At 34.3% G+C, this 23,002-nt stretch overlaps 3 protein-coding genes, 1 long non-coding RNA gene, 1 other non-coding gene and 2 pseudogenes across 13 annotated transcripts; 2 read left to right on the top strand and 5 right to left on the bottom strand.

Moving 5' to 3' along the window:
- Positions 1-11: 11 nt before the first annotated feature.
- On the bottom strand, positions 12-6,059 carry LOC147937357 (uncharacterized). 6 transcript variants are annotated; one of them, XM_087469564.1, is made up of 4 exons: positions 4,977-6,059; positions 1,543-1,631; positions 1,398-1,437; positions 12-724 (listed from the first exon to the last, which is right to left on the bottom strand). In XM_087469564.1, the coding sequence occupies exons 3-4, from the start codon at positions 1,407-1,409 to the stop codon at positions 176-178; spliced, it is 561 nt and encodes a 186-aa protein (XP_087325690.1). In that variant the 5' UTR covers positions 1,410-1,437; positions 1,543-1,631; positions 4,977-6,059; the 3' UTR covers positions 12-175. The 6 variants fall into 6 exon arrangements, with proteins under 6 accessions (XP_087325690.1, XP_087325689.1, XP_087325693.1 ...); XM_087469563.1 differs by having other exon boundaries at positions 1,543-1,750; positions 4,968-6,018; XM_087469567.1 differs by having other exon boundaries at positions 1,543-1,597; positions 5,599-5,737.
- On the bottom strand, positions 3,387-5,802 carry LOC104720632 (pentatricopeptide repeat-containing protein At5g40400 pseudogene; annotated as a pseudogene). Its single transcript, XR_015568721.1, has one exon. The product of XR_015568721.1 is annotated as a pentatricopeptide repeat-containing protein At5g40400 pseudogene (transcript).
- LOC147937356 (U6atac minor spliceosomal RNA) lies at positions 5,951-6,073 on the top strand. The gene has a single exon (XR_015569829.1). It is a non-coding gene; the product is annotated as a U6atac minor spliceosomal RNA (small nuclear RNA).
- A 463-nt stretch (positions 6,074-6,536) lies between these two features.
- Positions 6,537-10,079, bottom strand: LOC104719645 (putative galactinol--sucrose galactosyltransferase 5). 2 transcript variants are annotated; one of them, XR_015568719.1, is made up of 5 exons: positions 8,940-10,062; positions 8,270-8,645; positions 8,004-8,177; positions 7,538-7,905; positions 6,537-7,315 (listed from the first exon to the last, which is right to left on the bottom strand). XR_015568719.1 is itself a non-coding variant. In XM_010437603.3 (5 exons), the coding sequence occupies exons 1-5, from the start codon at positions 9,815-9,817 to the stop codon at positions 6,758-6,760; spliced, it is 2,358 nt and encodes a 785-aa protein (XP_010435905.2). In that variant the 5' UTR covers positions 9,818-10,079; the 3' UTR covers positions 6,537-6,757. The 2 variants fall into 2 exon arrangements, 1 of the variants encoding a protein (XP_010435905.2); XM_010437603.3 differs by having other exon boundaries at positions 8,000-8,177; positions 8,940-10,079.
- A 3,923-nt stretch (positions 10,080-14,002) lies between these two features.
- LOC104720633 (F-box protein At3g49450 pseudogene) lies at positions 14,003-15,175 on the top strand (annotated as a pseudogene).
- An 85-nt stretch (positions 15,176-15,260) lies between these two features.
- Positions 15,261-18,057, bottom strand: LOC104719646 (uncharacterized). 2 transcript variants are annotated; one of them, XR_015567996.1, is made up of 6 exons: positions 17,739-18,057; positions 17,425-17,566; positions 17,002-17,231; positions 16,523-16,622; positions 16,117-16,161; positions 15,261-15,522 (listed from the first exon to the last, which is right to left on the bottom strand). It is a non-coding gene; the product is annotated as an uncharacterized LOC104719646 (long non-coding RNA). The 2 variants fall into 2 exon arrangements; XR_015567995.1 differs by having other exon boundaries at positions 16,523-16,591.
- A 2,227-nt stretch (positions 18,058-20,284) lies between these two features.
- LOC147937355 (transcription factor MYB115-like) lies at positions 20,285-22,523 on the bottom strand. Its single transcript, XM_087470551.1, has 4 exons — positions 21,953-22,523; positions 21,582-21,856; positions 21,316-21,442; positions 20,285-20,982 (listed from the first exon to the last, which is right to left on the bottom strand). The coding sequence occupies exons 2-4, from the start codon at positions 21,650-21,652 to the stop codon at positions 20,410-20,412; spliced, it is 771 nt and encodes a 256-aa protein (XP_087326677.1). The 5' UTR covers positions 21,653-21,856; positions 21,953-22,523; the 3' UTR covers positions 20,285-20,409.
- Between the last annotated feature and the right edge of the window lie 479 nt (positions 22,524-23,002).

The raw sequence follows: 23,002 nt of genomic DNA, 5'->3' as shown, positions 1-23,002 counted from the left end.
AAATAAACTAATTGCCAAACACAACCGAAACTCGTTAATCGTTCATAACACAACAATGTTCATAACACAACCAAAACCAAAACTCGTTCATAACACAACCAAAACCAAAACTCGTTCATAACACAACAAAACCAAAACTATAACACATGCAATGTCATGATCTGATTCATAAACACTACAAATCATCAAGTTTCCTTCTAGTCATAAGCTCCAAAAAACTAATCTTATCTTCAGCACTAGTAAAAGCTATAAAACCCTGCCTGGTTGCTTCATCTGCTATAAGATGTTGAACTGCTGCTTTGTAAAATGAAGACCACTTCATAATTCCAGGCAATCCATTAAGTGTCTCTAATACACTCTCAACACTTGATGCATACTCACGCTCCAACATCTGTTCCGCTATTTTATTCTTCTTCTCAAGAGCTTCGGTCCGTTTTATAACAGCTTCAACAGCCATATCTTTCTCCCTACGCCTTTTTTTTGCTCTTGAACTTCCAACTTGGGTTTGTGTTTGAGTCTGTTTCTCTACCGGTGTTGGCATATCTTTGTCAACAGAATCAACTTCATCATCATCATCTCCATCCACTGTAGAATTTAAACTAGCTTCTCCAGTTTGAGCGCTCCATCCTTCAGCTCCAGTAACTACTACCAAACAGAATTCTTCTTCAAACACATCCATATTAGCAATCATTTTGCTTCTAAATTTTCTTGCTGCAGGCAATTCCTATAACGCATAAACAAAGGAGTGTTAGATACTAGCTAGTAATATGTAAATCTCGTAAGACCACCTTAAAACGATTCATGGAAAACAGTTAGAAACGAAACAGTACTGTAGCCTAGAGTGCTCGAACTTGGCCAACACAAACAACACAAGACAGCTAATTAAATCTCTAACACGACAATAACTCATGAAGCCAGACTCACTGAATAAGTTATGTACAGTGGAAAGCTAAAGAAAGAGAATAATATTACAAGGAACAAAAAAAAAAAGAGCAAGCATATATAGCATAAAAAAGTACCTCTATCCGTTGCTTCCACTAATCATCTGACATCTCCAACCTTCCCATATCATCATACCGAGCCTCAAGCCTATTATGAGTTAACGTTCTAAAGGTGGCGTACTTTTTCTTACACGAATCATACTTATTCTTAAAATGAAGGATCCATTTATTAAATCCCCTCTTAAATTTCTCTTCAAAATTCTTCATGATGGTATCTTTTCCAGTTTGATTCATTCCTACACTTGTTCTATTTCCTTTTTTTCTCTCATCCGCATAAAGTTGAAAGAATAATCGAGTTTCATCATCCGTCCAACTCTAAAATGATGCATAAGAAAATATGAAACCACAACCACTAAGATCAAAACCAAACACTAAGATAAAAGCCAAAACACTTACATCTTTAGACATCTCTTTCTCAAAACACTTGAGTTTTAACCTGAGAAATCATCAAAAGCCAAACAAACAAGTGTTAAACATAAGTAGTTGCATCTTTGATCAGATCTTATGATATAAGCCGATGAGAAATCTGAAAGAGTAAAACCTTTTTGTCTACTTCTCTGATGAGTTGGGTCCTCTCTTCTTGGCAAAACCAACAACTGTTAAACAAGTGTTAATCATAAGTAGTTGCATCTAACTAAAGTATCATCACATGACTTTAAATCTAACCAAAAAATAACAACATACAACTACTTAGTCAGAAGCTGCAAAATTAGATAAAGGAAACTTACAACACAGTGTTTGTCAACGGGCTCACAATGTGGTAGTACGATGCGTTCAGTTTCTCACCTTTTTCATTTCTGCAAAAGAAAGTTTCAAGAAAAAACTCTGTTTAAAAACCAGCACAACATTGAAAGCTCAATTCAATGAATCAATGAACCCATCATCATCATCACATATGGTGGAAGCACTTACAGAGTGAGGGAAGCAATCAAATCGTATGATGATGGGTTCATTGATGAAATTATAACAGACATGAAATGAAACCAACAGACAACACAAAAGAATAAAGAGTCAAGTTAATGATGAAATTATAAACCACATGAAACTAAATTACACAGAAACTTCTAAATATCCTGAGCTTCAATCACAATTGCTGCTAAAAGAACTAAAACCCTGAAGAGACTTAAATCAGAAACTTATTCTGAGCAACACTTAAACCCATCTCATCAACAAATATAGGGCAACAAACAGAGTATATAAAGAAGAGATTCATGAATCAATAAAAGGAAACTTACAACACCGGTAGAAGAGTAAGTGGTGACACTGAATTTCTGGTCTCCTTGGTAGTCCTTGTACAGCAAATCTACACATAACATTCAACAAAACTCATTACTCATCTCTATAAAACAAAAAAACGAAAACAATCTCACGAGTTCACCAAACACTTTTCACAAATAGTAACGAGTAAAAAAGAGTGATCAAGACAAAATTTAAATTTAAACTAAAGCTATGGAGTGAAATGAAACCATAAAGCTACTAAATTTGATAACCTTTCATCTGAATAATTCAAGAGTTAAAGAACCCAGAATTTATTCAAATGAGCCGAGAACCCAGAACTAAGAATTCAAAAAAAAAACAAGTGAGCCGAGAATTATTCAAATGTTTAAGAACCCAGAATTATTCAAATGTTCAAATATTCAAAAACCCAGAATTATTCAAATGTTCAAATGTTCAAAAACCATTTTTGTAACTGAGTGAGCCGAGAGATAGATAGATGGGGAGATAGAGAGAGAGAGAGAGTGAAGATAGAAATTGTACCTTTGCAGATTGAACAGGGCCACGAAGAGAGAGGATGATGAAATAGAGAAGTTGTTCACCGAGTTTTGGATTGAAATGGCAATTACCTAGAGAGAGATAGAGATGACGAAGCTTTCGCTTAGAGAAGAAGAAGTCTAACCATGGAGGCGACGAAGAAAGAAGATGAGAATGTTTTGTAATTTTAGGGTTAGTTGTTTTGTAATTTTTTGAAGATAACAAGGGTGTTTCTGTCATTTAACACACATATTGCAACTTTTAAGTCGCTGACGTTGAATTTATTCGGCGTCCAAAATTTTTAACCGCAGGACGTTGCGTCTGCCGCTGCGTTATGCCGCATCTATCGGGGGCGACCAAACGAACAGCTTAACTTGCGTGCTGCCGCAGCCGCACCTACTTGCGGCGACCAAACGAACAGCCCGAAAGAGAGAATTTTTAACCTGATTTGACAGCCTATAAACTCCACGCAAGTGAGATCTTAAAAGGCAGCAGAAATTTTCCTGGGTTGGGAACCCGAGCATATCAATTAGTTTATAGACTCTTTCTGGAACTTAAATTTTATTTGCCAATGTGTGTAACATTTTTTTGGAACTATGTATATAGTTTTGGTTAAATACCGATCCTACCCTCTTTTGGTAAGAGCCAGAGCACAGTCATTTCATTTGCTTGGAGAAGTTAATAGAGTTACAAAGAAATTGCTGCAACAACACAAAGTTTTGTACTTTACTTTCAAACACAAGGAAAGGACAAAACCATAAGACACACAGTACAAGGATCAAAAGTTAATCTTGTTGAAGCTCTTGGAATAACTACAGACTATACACAAATTGGAGGCAATCTGTAACCGTTTCAGGAGCATCCTTCAGTTCCAACTACTCAACATTACTGTTATCTGGATGATCATGGTTTCATGAGAACACACCGATCAGAATTGAGCGGCTCTTATTTGATCAACATAGAAGACTTAAATGTTGGAGTCGAGGTAGTCCTTTGACAGCTGAGAATGCAGCAGAAGCTGATGCAAATGCTCTGCTTTATGCCGTAAAGCACCTCTCGGCACTGAATCACAAGGACATAATTTTCCTCATGGATGCACGAGATCCTACATGCTTCACCACCACTTAAAACGATCCAAAAGTAGTCATCCTCTAACTTCATTTTCTTAAAGTTATGCATCTGGCCAAGAATAAGGAATACAAGTTTCATCGCATCAACCATCACTTCAATCCTCAGGCGGATGACCTGGCAAAGAAGGCTGTTCCAAGACTTGGATCAAGTACTTACAAGATAAGCTGTTTGGAACAAACCCAAGTCTCTGCATTCTTTCTTGAAGCTCTAACACTTTATTATAACCACTTCCTGTATCACAAATCGCTTTAACAAGCGAATTGTAACTCTCTGTGTCAAAGATTCTAAACTGTATAGCAAATAAACCCAACAGACTCTCGGCTTTAACAAAATCCAATTCCTTGCAGTATCCATTCACCAAAGCCCTGCATATAAAAGAATCTGGTTTCACTTCAGAATCAAGCATTTCCGCCATCAAAGACTCAGCTTCACGGTTCCTACCAATTCCACACAAGCAGCCAATAAGAGCTCGGTATGTCTTGACATCAAGTACTTGATTCTGATTTCTATATTTCCCTTTTAGAAGCAATGCCTCTTCAATAGCATCACAACGGGATAAAGACTCGATTAAGGTATTATAAGTCTCTGGTTTAGCCTCATGACCTTCCTCTTCACTGATTCTTTCTAACAGATGCTTTGCTGCAAATGGTTTACCTTCCCGGCATAAACTTTCTATCACAAAGTCGCAAACTTCAAATGGGACATTAACCCTTAACTTTCTAAGCTCAACAACAAAATTAACAGCAGCATGTAATCTTCCTTCTCTCACAAACCCTTCAACTATAATCTTACAAGTAAACCTATCCGGAACAATGCTATTCCCAAGCATTTCGTGTAACAGCTTCTTGGATTGCTGCATCATTCCTTCTTTGCAATAAGCATATATAAGAGTATTGTAACAGATACAATCAGGCTTAATACCTCTGTCTATCATTCTGTGAAACGTCTGATGAGCTTCTCTAACTCTCCCGTCTTTACAAAGACCTTTGATAAGCGATGTATAGGTAACTAAATCAGGCACAACACGACGCCGATACATAATCTTGTACAAATAAAACGCTTCTTTCAACTTTCCTCTTCTACAGTAACTACTCACTAACGTGTTATAAGTAACCAAATCAGGCTCAAACCCTTCTTCTTCCATCTTCTCCAAAAAGTCATCAACTTCACGAAAATTCGAGTCGTTGCAGAACACATTCGTAAGGATATTGAACGTATACGTGTTGGGATGGATTCCAACTCTACACATCACATTATAAACTTGCCAACAACCATCCATCGATTCCAGTTTCAGCAACCCATTCAAGAGATGATTACAAGTGACAACACTAACACTAAAACCGGAACTAATCACTTTCCTAAAAACCTTAAACCCTTGTTCAACCAAACCCAATTTCAGATAACCCTTGACAAGCATATCGAAAACAACAGGATCCCAATTGCATTCATCAGTAGCAGAAACCAAAACACTGAACACATCATCTTCCTTAGATGTCAAATCAATCAATTCACAGAGAAACTGCATAGCTAAAGGAAACTTCTTAGAGGAAGCAAGAATGTGAAGCAACAAACAGTAGTTACCAACATTAGGTATCTTCCCCAAATCGAGTTTAACCCATTTAAAGAACGCAAGAGCCCGAGAAGCATCTGATTGAAACCTAAGCAAAACCCTGGAGATTTCAGGATAACCCAAATGAGGAATCAGCGAATTAACCTCGTCACGAAGGCTGGGTAGTAAGACGGGATGGTCACGGTGGTTGAGAGCTGAACAGATAACATCTACGATTTTATTAGGGTTTTGAGTCTGGGGAAGTAGATTATAAAAAGGGTTGTATATGGGTTTAGGTATGTTACTACATCGCGGAATTATCGAAGAAGAAGAGGAGAAAAATCGAAGCTTTGGAACTAGCTTCTTCATAGAACGAGCGAGAACAGAGGGACTCAGAGAGAGTACAGAGGAGAGACAGTTTTGAAGAAAAACAAAACTAAAGTTATCTTTTGTCCCACATCGGGTAGAAAAGGAGTTTTGGTCAGGTATATATAATGAGAGATGTGGTTGTTAGAATGTGTTCGTAGAAAGGAGAGATGGTTGGCATCTCCTCTGACAGAGACGGGATTTGACCTTCGGGTCTTTGAACACATCCGGTTAAGGCTCCCCACCCTCGCGGTGGATCTAACCCAATTTTTTTCTTGTTTCTTTTTGTAATATAAATGACTCATTTTGTTTTTAAAATAATAATAATACACTGGATACTATTTTAAATTTTGGTGACAATTGCATTTAAATTTGAGCTTTTGTTGTATAATATTTTGAAGAAATTGAAATTGATTTTTTTTTTTTTGTAAATCAAGCTAAGTAAAAATTCAAATAATTTTTTTTTTAGAAATTTTAAATAAATGTTTTTAAAACCGATAGAGTCAGTTAACCGGACTATCTTCCAAGTTAGTGCCAAATTTTAGCACTAAACCCAAACCAGAGAAACGTTCAGATCGCTGTTTAACCGATCGGATCGGGCGTGAAAACAAAAAAACAATAAAAATGCTAACAACTTTGTAATTTAAATTCACAGCCAAACAAGATATTAACTGCCTAAATCTACAATTCTACCACTAATGACGTTGAAAATGAAGCAAAACTTTATTAAAAAAAAATTAAAACCAAACATTATATTTCATAAATAAATATGAGAATATTAGTGGCAATACAAAATCAACCACTAAAAAAAATAATCCTCACTTAATTAAAAAGCCAACATAAAATTGTTCATACTCTCAGAAACCATGAAAAAAAAAAGGCTCGGAGTTGTTTTCAAAACTCAACGAACGGTACTACGGAGTTTAGAAGGAAAACAAATAAGGACCTTCAAAATTCTCTAAAACAGATACTCAATAGAAGACAAACCCTCTGGACCAGCCCAAGGCACTTGCACCATCACCATTGAGTCTTCATACGCAAACTCAACAACTCTACCATCAATCAAGCAGCTCACAGGTTTTCTCGATGCATAAACCCTAAACTCTCCAGCACCAAAAACACCGATCTCAACAGATTCATCGTGGTACACCAGAGAACTGATCGCACCGCTTGTGTTTAGCATGTTAACCAGTCCAATCGGAGCAAACCGGACTGATTTACCCTCAATGGTTACAACAGGAGAGACAGTAATCAGCTCAAACTTGAAAGGCTCTAAAGTGAGCTCCAGCTCGTCGTTTAGTCCAGACAACACAAGCTTCTTGGATTGAGACAAGAACAAAGCAAACTCTTCAACGTTTGCAATGGAGATTGGGTTATTGCCACTGTTCCATTCAACGTCATTAGGTCTTGTAGTGGCGGTTAGCGTGTTAACACATTCAGAGAAACACTGGTTACGTCTGGTTTCTCTGCACCATCCTCCTCCTTGACAGTTGAATGCTCCAATAACTCCAGTGAACTGTTGTGGACGAAAAAAGACAGATCAAGAAACAAGATTGTAATGAACAACAGGAGCTTCTGAATCAAGAACAGTCAAATCAGATGGACTCAGTAGCACCATTTCAAATCAATATGGAGGTTCTAATGGATCCTACTTGCTTAAACCTTAATCATGCTACTTATGTTTTCAAAAGGGCCCAATAACGGTCAATTAAGCTCATGAAAAGAAAGAATTGTTTACCTTGTTCAAGTTCCAAATCTTGAGCATTGTTTTGCCATCATGAAGAGGGTCTTCAAAGAGACGGTCACGAGTTGGGAGAGCATAGTACTCACACCTCAAAATCGAACCGTTGGGCAAAACGAGGCGTTTCAAGAGATCGAAATCGTGCTTGCCCACACAGTCACTGACGTAAATAGGGCCGCCCGAAATGGCACGAGAAGCAGCATGGAACTCAGCACAAGGGTGTGTGGACTGAAACATGTCCCAATCAGGCTGGATGAAGTTTCCCATCCAGAGACTGTTGTATGCACAATGGACCATGTGACATCCTTGTAGCCAAAACGTACCGTTTGGATCGCCAGATGGATCAGTGCACCAAAAGTCATCACCTAATTCCCATAATAATATCTCTTCAAACAAATCAATATGAAAATAGTCAAGTTTTTATAAATTAAAAAATAAAAGTAGATAAAAAAGAGTTACCGACACGACCAAGAGCGATGGCTTCAGTCCCAAGGAACATGAAGTCATTACAATGCTCCATGCTTGCAATAACGCCGTTACCGTTAAAGTGCTTATTCACTGACGACGTCAACCCCTTGAAGTAAGCTTTCGCCATGTCAACTCTCCCGCCATATTTCTCACACAACATCTCCAAAATCTGTAATTAAAAAAGCAAAGCCACGTGTTAAAATATCAACAAAGAAACGGAAAACAACAAAACAATCCGTTAACTCAGACGGAAAAACTTACGTGGATGACATCAACTTTAACGCCGTCAATACCGGAGTTTTGAAGATGAGAGTGAAGACCTTCGTAGAACTCTTTCGCTAAGTCCGGCGACACAAGTCCGATTCCGGTCTCGATGATCTTGTCGACGGCGAGATCTTCCATCGTGAGTTTAAGTCCCGGCGAAAGCTCTGGCCGGATGATAGTTGACGGAGGTAGGGTCGGAGCATCGGGACGGAGACCTCCCCAGTACCCACAAAGCGCGTGCCAGACGTAGATGTAATCGACGGTGGAAAATTCTTCTTTCAGATCTCTGACGAAAGCTTTCATCCCCACGTCGTTTTGATCTTTCGGAGACACGTAGTCTTTGAATTTGTGGTTCTCTTCAAACTTCAGTAGCCTGTCAAACCAAATTAAACCGGTGTGAGGATTATAACAAACAAACCGAAATCTCGGTTATAACTAATTATTAGCTAGTATTCAATCCAATTCGGTTTAAAAGAAGGTTAATATAAACCGGTATATGAGTATTTCAACACTAATCTAATCTAACATTAGAGACCAGTTTAATTGAACCAACAAAAAATCATAGTGATTATATAGGATTAATCATAAGACCGAGTAAACCAAACTTATACCGTTTAAAATAACAAACAATTGAAAAACTTGAGAGGGTAAACCGAATTAAACCAACCTGCAGGGCATTTGTTCACCGGCGACGGTAATATTCATCCCTTCGACATCAATACCATCGGCATCATGTCCAATCGATTGCCAACCGTCGTCGATAAGCACCAAACCCGGCGGACAACCACCGTCGACTAGACACTTCACACCTTTATGAACTCCTTCAGGGTTCACGGTCAAGTAAAAAGCGTCCCAAGTGCACCACCCGAACTTGTCGACGATCCCCGGCGGCGATTTCTCATCAAGAAGCTTGAAGGTGTTCATATGAACCCTAATCACTTTCATCGCGTCTTTCACGAGCTTGAACGGGTCGTCCCCGGCGTGGACGTACACGATCTGACGAAACTCCGACCCGGTTACTTGGGTCGACCCGGATTCCACACATACCGCCACGTCATCGTTTTCACCGGATTGGAAAGACGAACGGAAGGGGCCTTCAAGAAGTGGTAACAAGAGAACGTAAGGACGACCCGACCCGGATCCGGATCCAGAATCCGGACCGGAGTTTTCAAGAATGATGATTTGGGTCTCGTTCTCGATGTCGCGCCCGTTTGACCCGACCCAATGAGTCGTCCACCAAACCTTGAAACGGAATATGCTCATGAAACGAATGTTCTTGAGTTTTCCGATGGATGCCACGTGGTGGCTCTTGGGCTCACCGTCGAGGTTAAACCCGACGAATGAACCGGCGGAGACGTCAAGAGGGACGCCGTCTTTGTCGGTTAAGTAGGGTGAAGGGGTGAGGGTGACGTTGGTGGGGACATCGGTTAAGACGACGTGACCATTGGCTAAGAGATTGGAATCTTCTAACCGGAAAAGAGGCTTCCCGGTAAAGTCAACGCTGTTGATACCGGAATCGGACTTGGTCAAACTCGGTGGAGCCATGTTTCCGGTGAAGTTGTAAGGCTTTTTAGACAAAAGGTTGAAGTTGTGTATTTAGGTTAGGATGGATGATGAGGTGAAGGAAGTAGAGAATTTATAGAGATTATGAATCTTTAATACTTTCCCAAATTTGATTATACGATAAGATTATGGTTTGAGAGAAAGATTAGAAATGTTCATTACTTTATATCATAGATATATTGTATGTCGACAACATGTATGGAATGTAGTGAGAAAATGAAACGTTCGTCTTCCATTTTCTTGTATTTTATTAGTTTATTGACCTTTACATAATTTGATATCATTATTTTGTTTCTTTCTAAATCTTTTACGTGGGGCTGGATTGATTTGCGACCATTAGATTTGGTCGTTGGTGATTAATAAGAATAGAAATAAAATATTATATAGATGGTTCTAGTCACATGGGCTCTTAACAAAAAATTTAAACTTTATATAGTGCATATAATTGCGACTTTAATCGACCTACCGACAAATGTAAACTTTCGTGGATCAACCAATGAAAATAGCCTAATATTTAGTTTTTAAATATTCACTCAATTTGTTTCGTTCGTTACAATTTTGATATGGAAACAAACTAGAGGAAGAAAATGTTACAATTCCTAAATTGTCAAAATATTTAATCGATTCGGATGATTAATGTTTTTAAACGCTTATAGGAATTAGTTAGATTGAGTGATATCGTTACATTCCTATTGTATACCAGAAAACCCAAATTATTTATGAGCTTTCCGGATTTAATTCGGGTCTTTCTTTTTTTCTTCATCTTTTAAACCACAATGGACCGGTCTATAATTTAACTCAAATAATTTTATCATAGAAGACAGGATCCGATTTTTTGATGCCAAAATAACATGGTCGTTTCTCGTATTATATTTGTTTAGGGCTTTTTTTCAATTGCATTATGTACAAATCTCCTACGCAAGTAAATAAATGTGTGATAGTAAAAACAAAAACACTAATTGACGCTTAAGTCAGTTACCAAACCACAAAACTTGGTTTACCATCGATTGTGAGTCTGACGACATATAGGTAAGAGACTAGATGAGGAAGAATAATTCAAGGATTAAAACTAATTAGTTTCTGGTTTTTGACATTTCATTTTAGAAAAACACTACTTTCTATATATATGTGATATATTAGTTAATTACTTAATTTATATATTTGAATATGCATGTCCTGATCTTATTTTAGAATATATTAGAGACCCAACAATTGTAAAGAATATTTAGGTGGAACTTGTAAGAATTTGTTGAAATAAGATGTGACAAAAAGGTTCGTGAGGTGACTTGTAAAGGAAATGATTTTGTCACTCGAGAGCTTAAGCAAGAACATTCAAAAGTCCTTGTCCTAATTAATGGGATTATGCCACGCACTATTATCTAATTCCTTAGTTCCTGTCCCTTTTACAAACCGACCAAGAAGATTAGGTCGTAATTTGCGTATGGATAACCGTTTTGTTTATTAGAGAGTTGCACGTGGAGTTGCTAAATAAAAGCCAACGCTTCATTTGGAACTTGTGACGAAAGTAATCCAACGGTCGTGTGACGCAGTTAAATTTCTGTTTCTTGCACCGACTAAACAGATAGTAGTATACTGTATTAGTCTACACTTTTATATTAGTATATCGTATAAGAAACGAGTAAGAATAATAAAAAGAATAACTGGAAAAATTTAATTTTTAATGTAAAAAGAAAACTATATATTCTTTAAAATTTGTGGTTAAAAATTTATGTTTTAGGGATTAAAAATTCCACATACGAATACGATTCGTGTATATTTGCTAGGATTTAGGATTCAGTTTTTCAATTTCATAGTTTAAAATATAATTCTTTACCACTCGAAAGTAAAGTTACAGTGTTTCCTAGAAAATACATGTGTTTCATAGCAACGTGATTGTATTCCTTGAAAATAGCATTTAAATATATATTTAAAATTATTTTATACTACTAACTATAGTGTATAGTGACATGGTCTCATACATTGCTAAGTCCTTAACACCCCTGCTAAATGCTAACTATGCAAAAACTTGTATACCAAAACTCAACAAAAATAAATGCGTGGCTTCATATAACTTGAAAATTCATTTGACTAATAAGTTTAATAGCATTAGACACATGTTAATAAATTAGATACTTTTATTTTACACTTCTCCACATTTCCTATATATTAATAGAGAAGCACTCTTGAAAAAATGCTGATATGGCGTCGCCAGAAAACTCGAAACACATTTTAGTAAATAAATCCTATTAATTAATTCTAATTACATCTATGCCATTACAGACTTAAATAAATATTCATTAAATAAATCAAACTACAGTATTTGTAGTCATTTAATTTGAAACTATATTATACTTCTTTAAAAAACAAAAAAAATATATTTTTTTAAAATTTTAATAATTATTCATGTTTTACTAAAATAAATTTCATACAAATTTTTTCACCGCGTTAAAATTATTATTTATTTTCAAATATTTCACGGGTGAAACATATTTTTATATAAAATAAACGTAAATTTGAATAAAACAAAAAAAAAAAGAATTATTTACATATTTTATTTTACACAAAAAATCTCAAATCTCAAATAATAATTTTATTTGAATTGATTTATCTGCACTATGTGCGGGTTGTTACCTAGTGTAAGATTAATTCAGTTGCGTTTCAGGACAACAATGTTTATAAAACTGTTTTGACCGGTTTGATTTTGTTTAAATTCTTTTAGCTTCAACACCTACATTATCACTTAAATTTGCATCTTACTTTATTTTTTAAAACGAAAAAAATGCAAACGGAGTTTTGGATACATTGATATATATATATATATAATAAAATTAAAATTAATTTCTTGAACTATAAATTTTGAATCCTAGCTACGCTATCCATAAGAGTATAGGCAAAACAAACATATTTTCCAATTTTTTAAACTTAAATTTATTTTAAATTATTTAATAAAATTGGATTGAATCTATTCGAATAGAGAATTTTTGTTTGTTCGTCGGCTTAGCCCTATTTTGGGATTTAGACTCCGGAAATATCTTTATTTTCTACCGGTTAAGTTGTAATTAACCTTGTATCCTTTTAAGTTCTATAATACCAGTTGACAAAAAAAACTATTCGGATAGGTATTTTGACAACCTACCACTTTAACTTGTCCGGCTGAAACTATAAACTTACTTGTCTAGCTGTCCAGTAAGACGTCCAATTCCAAAAGAACCACCAGCTCCAAAAGACACAAACACCCGACGTGGACATTGCTCTCGTTACTAGCATCACACTTGTCATGTAACAATTGGATTTAGAGTGTCTTCTTCGCTGGGCCGTGTCACCGTGAGAGATATTTTAAAATTTGGATATTACATACCTTTCTTGTTTCTCAACTTTTGATTATTTTTTTTTTGACAATCAAACTCTATATATTAAGTTATTTTTTATAAAATCGGTTAGGTACCAACGAGTTTATTTGGAAAAAACAAAAATTTCGTACTCTTATATATTTCACAAGTTTATCAGTATAAATATTATATTGTTGAGAAATATATCTAATATTAAAATTAGTATATCTTTATTTGAGTAAAATCCTTCAATTCTGATAAAAAAGTCGGCCAATTTTCAATATTAAACATTATCTTTAAAAGTTCTGAACAATTTGTGGCAAAAAAAAGTTTTATCCCAATCCAACACTAATAAACATTACATAGGCCAAATAAGGGTGTCTTCTTGGCTGGGCGGTGTCACCGTGAGAGATATTTCAAAATTTGGATATTTCATCCCTTTCTTCTTTCTCAAATTTTGATTATTCTCTATTCCATTTATTTTCCCTTTTTTTCTAAGGTTCGTTAGAAAGATTAAAGCGACAGATTCACACGTCTTTGGTGGCTTGCTTTAGTCTCATCATATACGTCCAACTCACGTAGGTAGCTAAAAAATGTAAATTGAATTGACCGACTCTGAGAAAAAAGGAACAAAAAAAAACACAACAGATTTTTGATCATAAAAATTAAAATCGTCGTCCACTTGTCTCTCATCCCTCGGGCCCATATGTACAAATCACAATACTTCATTAAGTCTGATCCGGCCAATATAAAAATGAAGCCTCGGCACTTGATGTACTAAAAAACGAAGGGTACATTTGATTAGACTAGGGTTTTTTTAACACATAGTGTTTCCGCCATGAGACTGCGGCAGAAGCACGTCTCCAAGGAGGAGAATGGCCATACTCTACCATTTGATCTCTTTGATGAAATATTCTCGAGACTATCGGCGAAAACTATAGCGAGGTGTCGTTGCGTGTCGAAGCTCTGGTCTTCCATTCTCCACCGTCCACATTTCACTGACCGGTTCCTGAAAATATCTTCGGCTCGTCCGCAACTCTTGTTCACCTTCAAACTCAACGGTAAGTGTCTCTTCTTCTCTTCACCTCAGCCTCTAAATCCAGACGAGAACTTGTCTCTTATAGCCACCAATCACCACATGTGTTTCCGCACTAGAACTGGTTCATGTGGGATCAATGCTCCTATTCGTGGCTTGCTATGTACTGAAAATGTATGGCTCAAAGATGGATACAATGGTTTAAAGGCGATGGTTTATAACCCTAGCACAGGACAGTCCATAACATTACCCAAAGTGAGAACAAGGAGGGATGAAGCGATAACCTATTTAGGGTATGATCCCATCAACAAACAAGTCAAAGTATTGTGGATGTCACTTTGTAGTCGGCTTCGGAATGCGAAAGAGCATCAAGTTCTGACAGTAGGAGTTAGAAATCTGTCGTGGAGAAAGATTGAATGTTCCCTACCCCATTACCCGTTAAGTGCTGGAATTTGTATCAATGGAGTCTTGTATTATATAGCCGATCGTAACAAGACGACTCCGAAACCTAGGTTTCCAAAACCTTATACCGTCGTTTGCTTTGATGCTCTGTCCGAGAAGTTCACATTTATTAACCAAGCTCTAGACAATAAAGTTGAACGGTGCTCAACTCTCATAAATTACACTGGTAAATTAGGTGTACTTCGTCATGATAATTATTTCGACAGGAATACTACAAATCTTGAATTGTGGGTTCTAGATGATATTGAGAAACATAAATGGTTGATAAAAATCCACGTGTTTCCGCCTCTGTGGAGAAATCTAGTACCATATACAAGGTTGAACATTGTGGGGATGACGGATAATGGTGAATTTGTGTTTTCTGCGGCTGTTCTACGTGATGCTTTCTACATTATCTACTACAATGTGGAGAAGAATACTATCGTAAGAGTTGAAATCCAAGGAATTGGACCTGTTAGTCGTCAAGAAATTTACACTTTTATAGACCATGTAGAAGATATTAAACGTATGTGAGTGCTACGGATGTCATATTACTCTTACAAGAGCGCTAAATAGTTTGGCTTTCTCTTGCTCACTTGCTTTACGAATTGTGTCATTGCATATTGCTTTACTTTATTTTCTCCAATTTTTTTCTTAAATCTCTATTATAGTATAAGAGAAGTACAACTTACACAATAGACAAAAATGCCCCTCACGCCAACACGCCAACAACTAGCAACATCAGCCAGAAGGACAAAAGTGACTTTAGTGTTAGTTCAATCGGGTTTTATTAAAAAACATACCCGAAATTTCAAAATTGGATATACTTGACAAAGGGTGGGCTTTATCTGGTTCCATAGACCTTTATGGGCTCCAAACATCTATAAAGAACATAAAAACATGTAAAAACGACATTAGTTGGGTTTCCATATAATAATTTACCTCTATATCACGAATAATAACCCCGAAATTTGGCAAAAAATCTCATATAAAAGATAGCAATCATAACAGTTTCGTAGATTCCCTAATTCGAATTATGTAAGTAATCTACAATTAATTGCAATAATCTTTACAATATCAATCTCATTATAATTTATAATTACCCTTAAAATCGCAAAAACAAAGTCATTCATTACGTGAAACAATCTCTTCAATATACTAAAAATATTACCCTTAAAAGGTATCACAAAAACAAAGCCACTCATTACGCTAAACAATCTCTTCAATATACTAAAAATATATCAATCTCGGTTGCAAATTTGCAAGCTATCCATAACTGCTTTTTATATTCCCTAATTTGAATAATAGAGAGAAACCTATAATTAATTACACTTATAAACAATAGCTTGACTCTCGGTAATTGGATATTTGATGAATATCCCCTAAACTATAGGAACAATATTTTACCTAATTGTTTATAAGTAATTCTTTCCTATAAATATAACGTTAGTATCAAAAGGTCCAATACACCATACCTTTAAGCTTCCTTCCTCTCTCTCCTAGCAGACCTTCTCCAATGGCTGCCAAAATCACTCTTATCACAAATTTACTAACAATCAAACCATTCAAAACAGAACTCAAGTGAAAATCATTCATTCTTGGTAGCAATATACTCTCTTCTCCGGAGAGACTATCGAAATGATTTTAGCAGATATTTCTGTAAGTTTTCTCTACTCTACTGTCATTGTTTCATTTGAACAATATTTAGCTGTTTATTGTTTTGAAATTTACTATTATTTTTTAAAAAACTAGGGTACCCTCATTCATGCAACGGTAAAGAAGTCACAGTTTGGAAAATTCCAGAATCGGAACGGGGTAATCATTGAAACTTTTTAATTGACTAAATCAGTTGGAAAATTCAGAGTGATGAACCATGTTTACCGTATGACTCTAATCAACACGACCTCCATCGCGCCATGTCCGTCGTTGTTTGATGACATCTTCCTGAAACTGGTAGATTTTGCAAACGTTGGTGACGAAGCTGGTTTGAATGAGAACATTTTAGTTGGTAAGTCTGTTTTTTATTCAAATACTTATATAGGGATTTCATTGTAATACTATAATATGAATTTTTATGAACATTGTGGTTTTACAGATATAGTTGGTCAAGTTGTCAATGTCGGCTAGCTGAAGATCTACCAAGTCGATAACAAGGACAAACAAAAGTTGTTTTCGAACTTAGGGACATACTGTAATTTAACTTAGTACTATTATTTTGTGAGATATATTATATAATGTTCCTCAAATACATATTTATTTTTCTATATGTAGCTATGACCTTCTATCATGTACACTTAAGGGTGTTCTTGCTGAGAGAATCTTAGCAGCTTGCGCAAATAATAGACAGATTATAAACTAACCTTCCTGTTTCTCCCTTCCAAACATAGACTCTATTGTAATATACTGGACTGCAAGAAAGTACATCTCATTTGATTTCCTGCAGTTTTGTGTAAACCAAATTAAGAAACTCGTTTAGATTCTACCAAATAAAACAATGAAACATGTTTTAGGAAAACCACTACTTATCTGCAGGATACTATGATGTCTTCATATATATCCTTCGGTTTGATTGTATATTCTTCAACATATACTGCATAAAATGTATAATATGTCAAGTAATCATATACAAAATACTATAAATATATACAATACACGTTGTTTTGGCTACACAATTATGTTTTTCAAATATAAGATCAAATTTTTTGGATACATAGGGTAAGAGTATAGTCCTATGTAATCGAAACAATATAAAGAAAAGCAGCTGAGAATATAAAAAAACTTACCAATCCAGTTGAATTGATTAATTGATTTGGGAAAGTATGTGGGCGAAACTGAATCAATCCGATTGACACTTTTATCAACCCCATAAATCCACTGAATTGCTTTAGAGTAATTGGTTGTGTAAACATGTTGGATTTAACAGCTCTATGAAAAAGATTTAGAAGACTGTTAGATTTGGGATCTTTTGTTGATCGAATGGAAGATAAAGAGGAAACGATGAAAGATGTTTACTTTGATCGAAGAAACTGATTAATCGGTTTCCCTAAACAATATCCCTATAAACAAAAGCAATTCAAAATCAAAATAACTTACCAACCTAATTGAATTGATTAATCGGTTCGAAAAACTCATGGGTCAAAATTGAATTGATTGAGAATTTTATCAACCCCATAAGCACACCGAATTGCTTCGACTAATTGCAATTTCTCCCCTTTTCGAATTTAACAGTTTTCTCAAATAGATTTTGTGGAAAGAAGTAGTGAATTTAATTTCCTCAAAAAGATTTTCTGGAAAGAAGAAGTAGTGAATTTAATCAAAAAGAGTCAAAACTCACGAAGTAACTTACAGCTCTAAGGTTGATCGAATAAAAGATGGAGATGAGACGATGGTTTGTTTTCTTGGGTAGAAGAAATGAAAAAAAAATAATCCATTTTTCAGATATCAAGACATAGGTTTTTGTTCAGAAAAAAAAAAGACAGAGGTTAAAAAAAAACTTACAAACAAGTCAACCAAGCCCAAAACGGAAATCTCCAAAAAAATAACCCAGACTCAATTGTTTTAAGTGTAGCAATTAAAAATATAACCCAATTTCTGTTACTCAAAAATTATAATACATTTTGCAAAACCACAATTAAAAGTCATAAACTACAAATTAATTATATATACTATGATAGGCACATTGGGTGAATACATTACCCATGTATATATGATGCATAGAAAGATAAATATATATTACTATTATGTACATATTAGTATTAATAAACACAAACTTTTAAAATAATATTCAACTACTCATGTTTTGACAACCCTTTAAGTAAATTATTATTTCATTACATTTATATCATGTCTCATTATATATTTCACTTACCTTTGTTCCTTTTAATAAAATCAAATCTTTTTAAGAAAATACTGTTGAAAATCTCAAATATTGACAAAGAAAATATAGCTCAATTTTAATCGGTTTTTAACAACAATAGCAAATATGACGTACAAAAACAGTATAATAATTAGTTACTATAACATCTTATTTATTCTGCTTTAACAACATTAAAATATTACCCGCTGTAGCGCGGATCCGGTCCTAGTTAAGATGTATTATTGATGGATATTCCTTGGTTTTGTATGGGTTATCTTCTTCTTCCTCATTGGTTTGAACTCTTTCTTTACATGTGAATCTCATTTTCTTCCCTAACGTACGGTCCAACTATGTCATAATATTACTTCATTCATATGTCGATGATGACACTAACGAACTGCAAAAACAAAACTTTAAAATATATTAGGTCTATCTATAGCTTTTAATTAAATAATATGATATTAAATTTTAAATTTCATAAGGAGGAAAAATCTCTGATAATTTTGATGCCAACTTAAAATCTTTGACTCTAAATTATATGTTTTCTTCCTATTAAAATCCTCTCTTTGTTAATTGGGAAGTACATTTTTAAAATTAACTTTAAAAAGTGTGCATAGTTATTTCACAACTCCATTACAAATATAAGTTTAAAAAAAAAAATAATAGTCATTATTGGTGAAAATGTCAATTAAATACTAATTTATTCAATTTAAATATTTTAGAAAAAAATACATTATTAATTTTAATATATATCCAATCAAAATAAACATATAAGATTTGATATCTAACTTACCATATTGATATGTCATTAATTATTACATTTCACCTCTTATCTTCATATGATTCTATTTTTGTGAAATAAATAAACCATCATATCATCCATATAACACTAAAAAATATTTTTTCCACATGCTATATTGTGAATTTTTTAAATGAATAAAAATTGTTCAATATATGAAAAAAATGTAACAAAATAAAAATTCTGACTGAGTAGCGGGTCTTTGAATATTTATATTCAGTTTCATACATTATTTTGTTGAAAGTACAATTTTATATAATAAAATAAATTGTTAAAAATTTTAAATTAGTTAACTTGATTTTGTATAGAATATAATCAATATTTAATATATCAACGAAATAAAATTACAAAAATACTCTAATTTGATTTTTTTAATAATTTATTTAATGCATTTATAGCAAACGACAGGTTAAATGAAATGAGCTATGATCAATTACCAGTCGATGAATTAAATGTAAAATTATATAATGAGATGGTTTCTAACTAATATGAAATATCAAAAATCGTTTTAAAACTAATATAAAATATTAAATATATATTTTACAATTATAAAAGTAATACATATAATTTCTGTATAAAATAAAGTTTAACCCTTGCTAAAGCACTAGTACTGAGCTAGTTTTGAATTTAAACAACTATTTTATTTATTTGTTCCTTTCAATTCATAATTATACAAGAGCATATTTACAACTTTTTGTGTGCAATTAACTGTTTTTTAGAAATTTTTGGGCTGGCTTTCACAAATTTAATTTGCTGCTATTAGCTGTCGTGTTAGAGATATTAAATTAGTAATCCAAAAACCCCATTCTCTTACAGACATAAGTTATGTAATTCTCATTCAATATAAGTTTGAAGTATATAACAAGTTTAAGATGAGAAATGCTTGATGAGATAACTATATGAAGAAAATACTTAAGTCGCTCAGTCAAAGGAGAACACCACATATCATAATAACATATATGTCTTGTAAAGACAAATAGAAAGCATACTGAAATGGTGTAAATTAGAAGTTGCTTAGAAATAGAAAAATGATAGATAGATAGAGAGATACATAGATTTCCTCATATGATACTTAGAATATATCTTGAGGAAAGAAATTACCCTCATGGGATATTACTCCCACCATTGCAGCAAATCCTTTAGACCGTCATTCACTGGTTGACAAAGCTCTGTTGCATAATTGTTCCATGGACACATTTCTGGCGTTGGAACATAATATGATGTTGTAGGCGCAGTGACTAATGGTTGGTTGGTCTGCATGCTAGCGTCAATTGTCTGCATGCCAGCATCCATGGTCTGTGTGCCAACGTCAATTGTCTGTGTGCGAACGTCAGTTATATGTGTGCCACCGTTCATGTTCGGATCCGGCTCCTCAAAGAACATATCTTTATTATACTCATCATCGTCTTCGGTATTTGTCGCTTCACCATCGGTTTCAGTGGTCTTGGAAAGATTATCGTTATCGATTATGACATACCTTATGTAGTTTTCGAGGATGTTATTATCAGCGAAGTTGAAATTTTCACCACTTTGTTTTTGCACCCGACGCATTGTAGTGTTCCAGTGGTTCTTAATACAGTTAGGACTTCTTCCTGGGAGTTTTTGTGCGATATTTACCCATTTCGTACCAACTACCTTGTGTAGTTCAATCAGTATTTGATCTTCTTCTTTACTCCAAGCAGCATCCTGAAATCACATATTACAAATTTATATATACATACCCATATTTTTTTTGTGTGTATATATCTGAATGACTTCTTTTTTTTAGTGATGGAAGTAAAAGTAAATATTAGGACACACAACTGTGAGAAATAAATAATTGCAAATATATTTTGCATTCAATTTCATATTAATTGTAATTTGTAAGTATTATAATGTAAAAAAAAAATCAAGATGATGCAACATGATTTATTCGTAGCCTTATATATATACACACATATAAGTTGTAATTATGATTATTATATATATTTATATTAATATTTGAAATTTAGAAAATTGGAAGATTGAAAAAAAGATTACCTTAATATCAGGATGAAGATGGTTCTCCCACCTCTCTTTGCATTGTTTTCCTGTTCGTCCTTTCAGCTTTTTTGCGATTTTTGTCCATTTGTTTGGCTCAACTTCCTTCACTATTTTTTTCAATTCTCTATATATTACAAAATAATATTACATCCTCAGAAAATAATATAAAAAATATATACGGTTAAATAATTATGAGAGTTTCAGTGATGGAATTGTATATTACTTTCAGTTTTTATATGATAAAGAAAAATATGGAGACTTACGTGTCCTCAGAGTTTGTCCATTTTGCTTTGATGGTGTTACCTTTCTTCGAGTGTTTGCTTGTCCGCACCATTTTTTTTCACTCTTTTTGATAAGTTTTTACCATCTTCTGATTTTCATGTTGATTCATGATCATTTCTCTGGTTGTGTTTTTGATACTCTCTGGCACTGGCACATCAAATAACCGAGGTCCACCCATCATTTGATCAAGAGCTTGCACACAAACCCTCTTACTAAGCTCAGCATTGTGTACAGTTTCATCCCATAGAGTATGTCCCTGCAAATCATAAACCAAATGGATATTGTTCTTGTTGGTTATGCTATTCATAGGTTCCTTGAAAGTATCGATACTTGAGTAGGTTTGGATACTCACAAATGGATAATTTGATGGAACTTCATATGAGGGAGAGTTGTAAACCAGATGATTTTGGATATTATCCAAATTTTGATTGAGGAAATCTTGACTTTGTTTTGGGATCGATGGTATAGGATTTAGTTGGTGATGACTAGAAATATCAGTCAGATTTGGTGGAAGAAACCAATTGTTAAGAGAAGATTGATCTAAATTTTTATTGTAAAACGGCATATAAGATGCCTCTCTAGGAACAAGACTTTGGTGGGCTTCATTAAAGATGAAATTTTCATTGGTGATATTGTGTGAAAATTTCATCTTAACACCATCGAATTCAAAGGATGGTTACACCAATTTTGAGAAACTAAAACTGAAAAAGATTGAATATGAGTTTGAAATAAAGAGGTATTATGATCAGAAAGTTGAAAACAGATACTGAAAACCACTAGAAAAGTATACAATCTCCTTATATTTATCAAAAACACGAAGAAGAAGATTACAAATGAGTGGTCAAAAAGAGTAAAGTCATATGATTAACTACAAAATGTAAAAAGCAATTTTTTTCGTCAAAGAAAAATAATTGAAACGCCAAAAATGTATTGATGAGTAACCATTTATAGGGCCAAAAATGTATTGATGAGTAACGTTTATAGGATGAGATTATGGCTGTCAAATATCTGGTCAATGTATTAATTAAGCCATAATTGTTTTTTGTCGGTAGATGTATTGCACTTTTAATAGATATTATAAAGTAATCAAATATAAAATTTTATGTGTAACGTTCCAACTGGCACTTTTTAGTGGAATCCATATTTATTTCCGTCCCACAGACCCATTTTTTTAAGTGGGCTCCATGTCCACTATCAGCCTTTGGATCCATCCATATATGACTGCTGGTTTGCTATGTGTGGAGGCTTTAAAACTTTTACGATCATACAAATTACCAAGTGGTATTTTTTACCGGTGTTTTGTTCTCATTTGCACAGTTCTGATAATTATTTCCCTGAGGGTCATCTATCTTGAACCTACTCCAGCATAAACACACTTAATTATGGAGTTTTCTCAGAACCT

The sequence above is a fragment of the Camelina sativa genome, chromosome 10, assembly GCF_030686135.1.
Source record: "Camelina sativa cultivar CO46 ecotype springtype chromosome 10, ASM3068613v1".
NCBI classification, from domain to species: Eukaryota; Viridiplantae; Streptophyta; class Magnoliopsida; order Brassicales; family Brassicaceae; genus Camelina; species Camelina sativa.
This window is presented reverse-complemented; position numbering and strand designations above follow the sequence as displayed.

Coding starts and splice junctions, on each gene's coding strand:
- LOC104719645 (XM_010437603.3), bottom strand. CDS start 9,817: ATGGCTCCACCGAGTTTGACCAAGTCCGATTCCGGTATCAACAGCGTT. Junction 7,906..7,999: donor CATCGCTCTTGGTCGTGTCG/GTAACTCTTTTT, acceptor TATGGGAATTAG/GTGATGACTTTTGGTGCACT. Junction 7,316..7,537: donor AGATTTGGAACTTGAACAAG/GTAAACAATTCT, acceptor CGTCCACAACAG/TTCACTGGAGTTATTGGAGC.
- LOC147937355 (XM_087470551.1), bottom strand. CDS start 21,652: ATGGTGCGGACAAGCAAACACTCGAAGAAAGGTAACACCATCAAAGCA. Junction 21,443..21,581: donor TGGACAAACTCTGAGGACAC/GTAAGTCTCCAT, acceptor TGTAATATATAG/AGAATTGAAAAAAATAGTGA. Junction 20,983..21,315: donor ATCTTCATCCTGATATTAAG/GTAATCTTTTTT, acceptor ATGTGATTTCAG/GATGCTGCTTGGAGTAAAGA.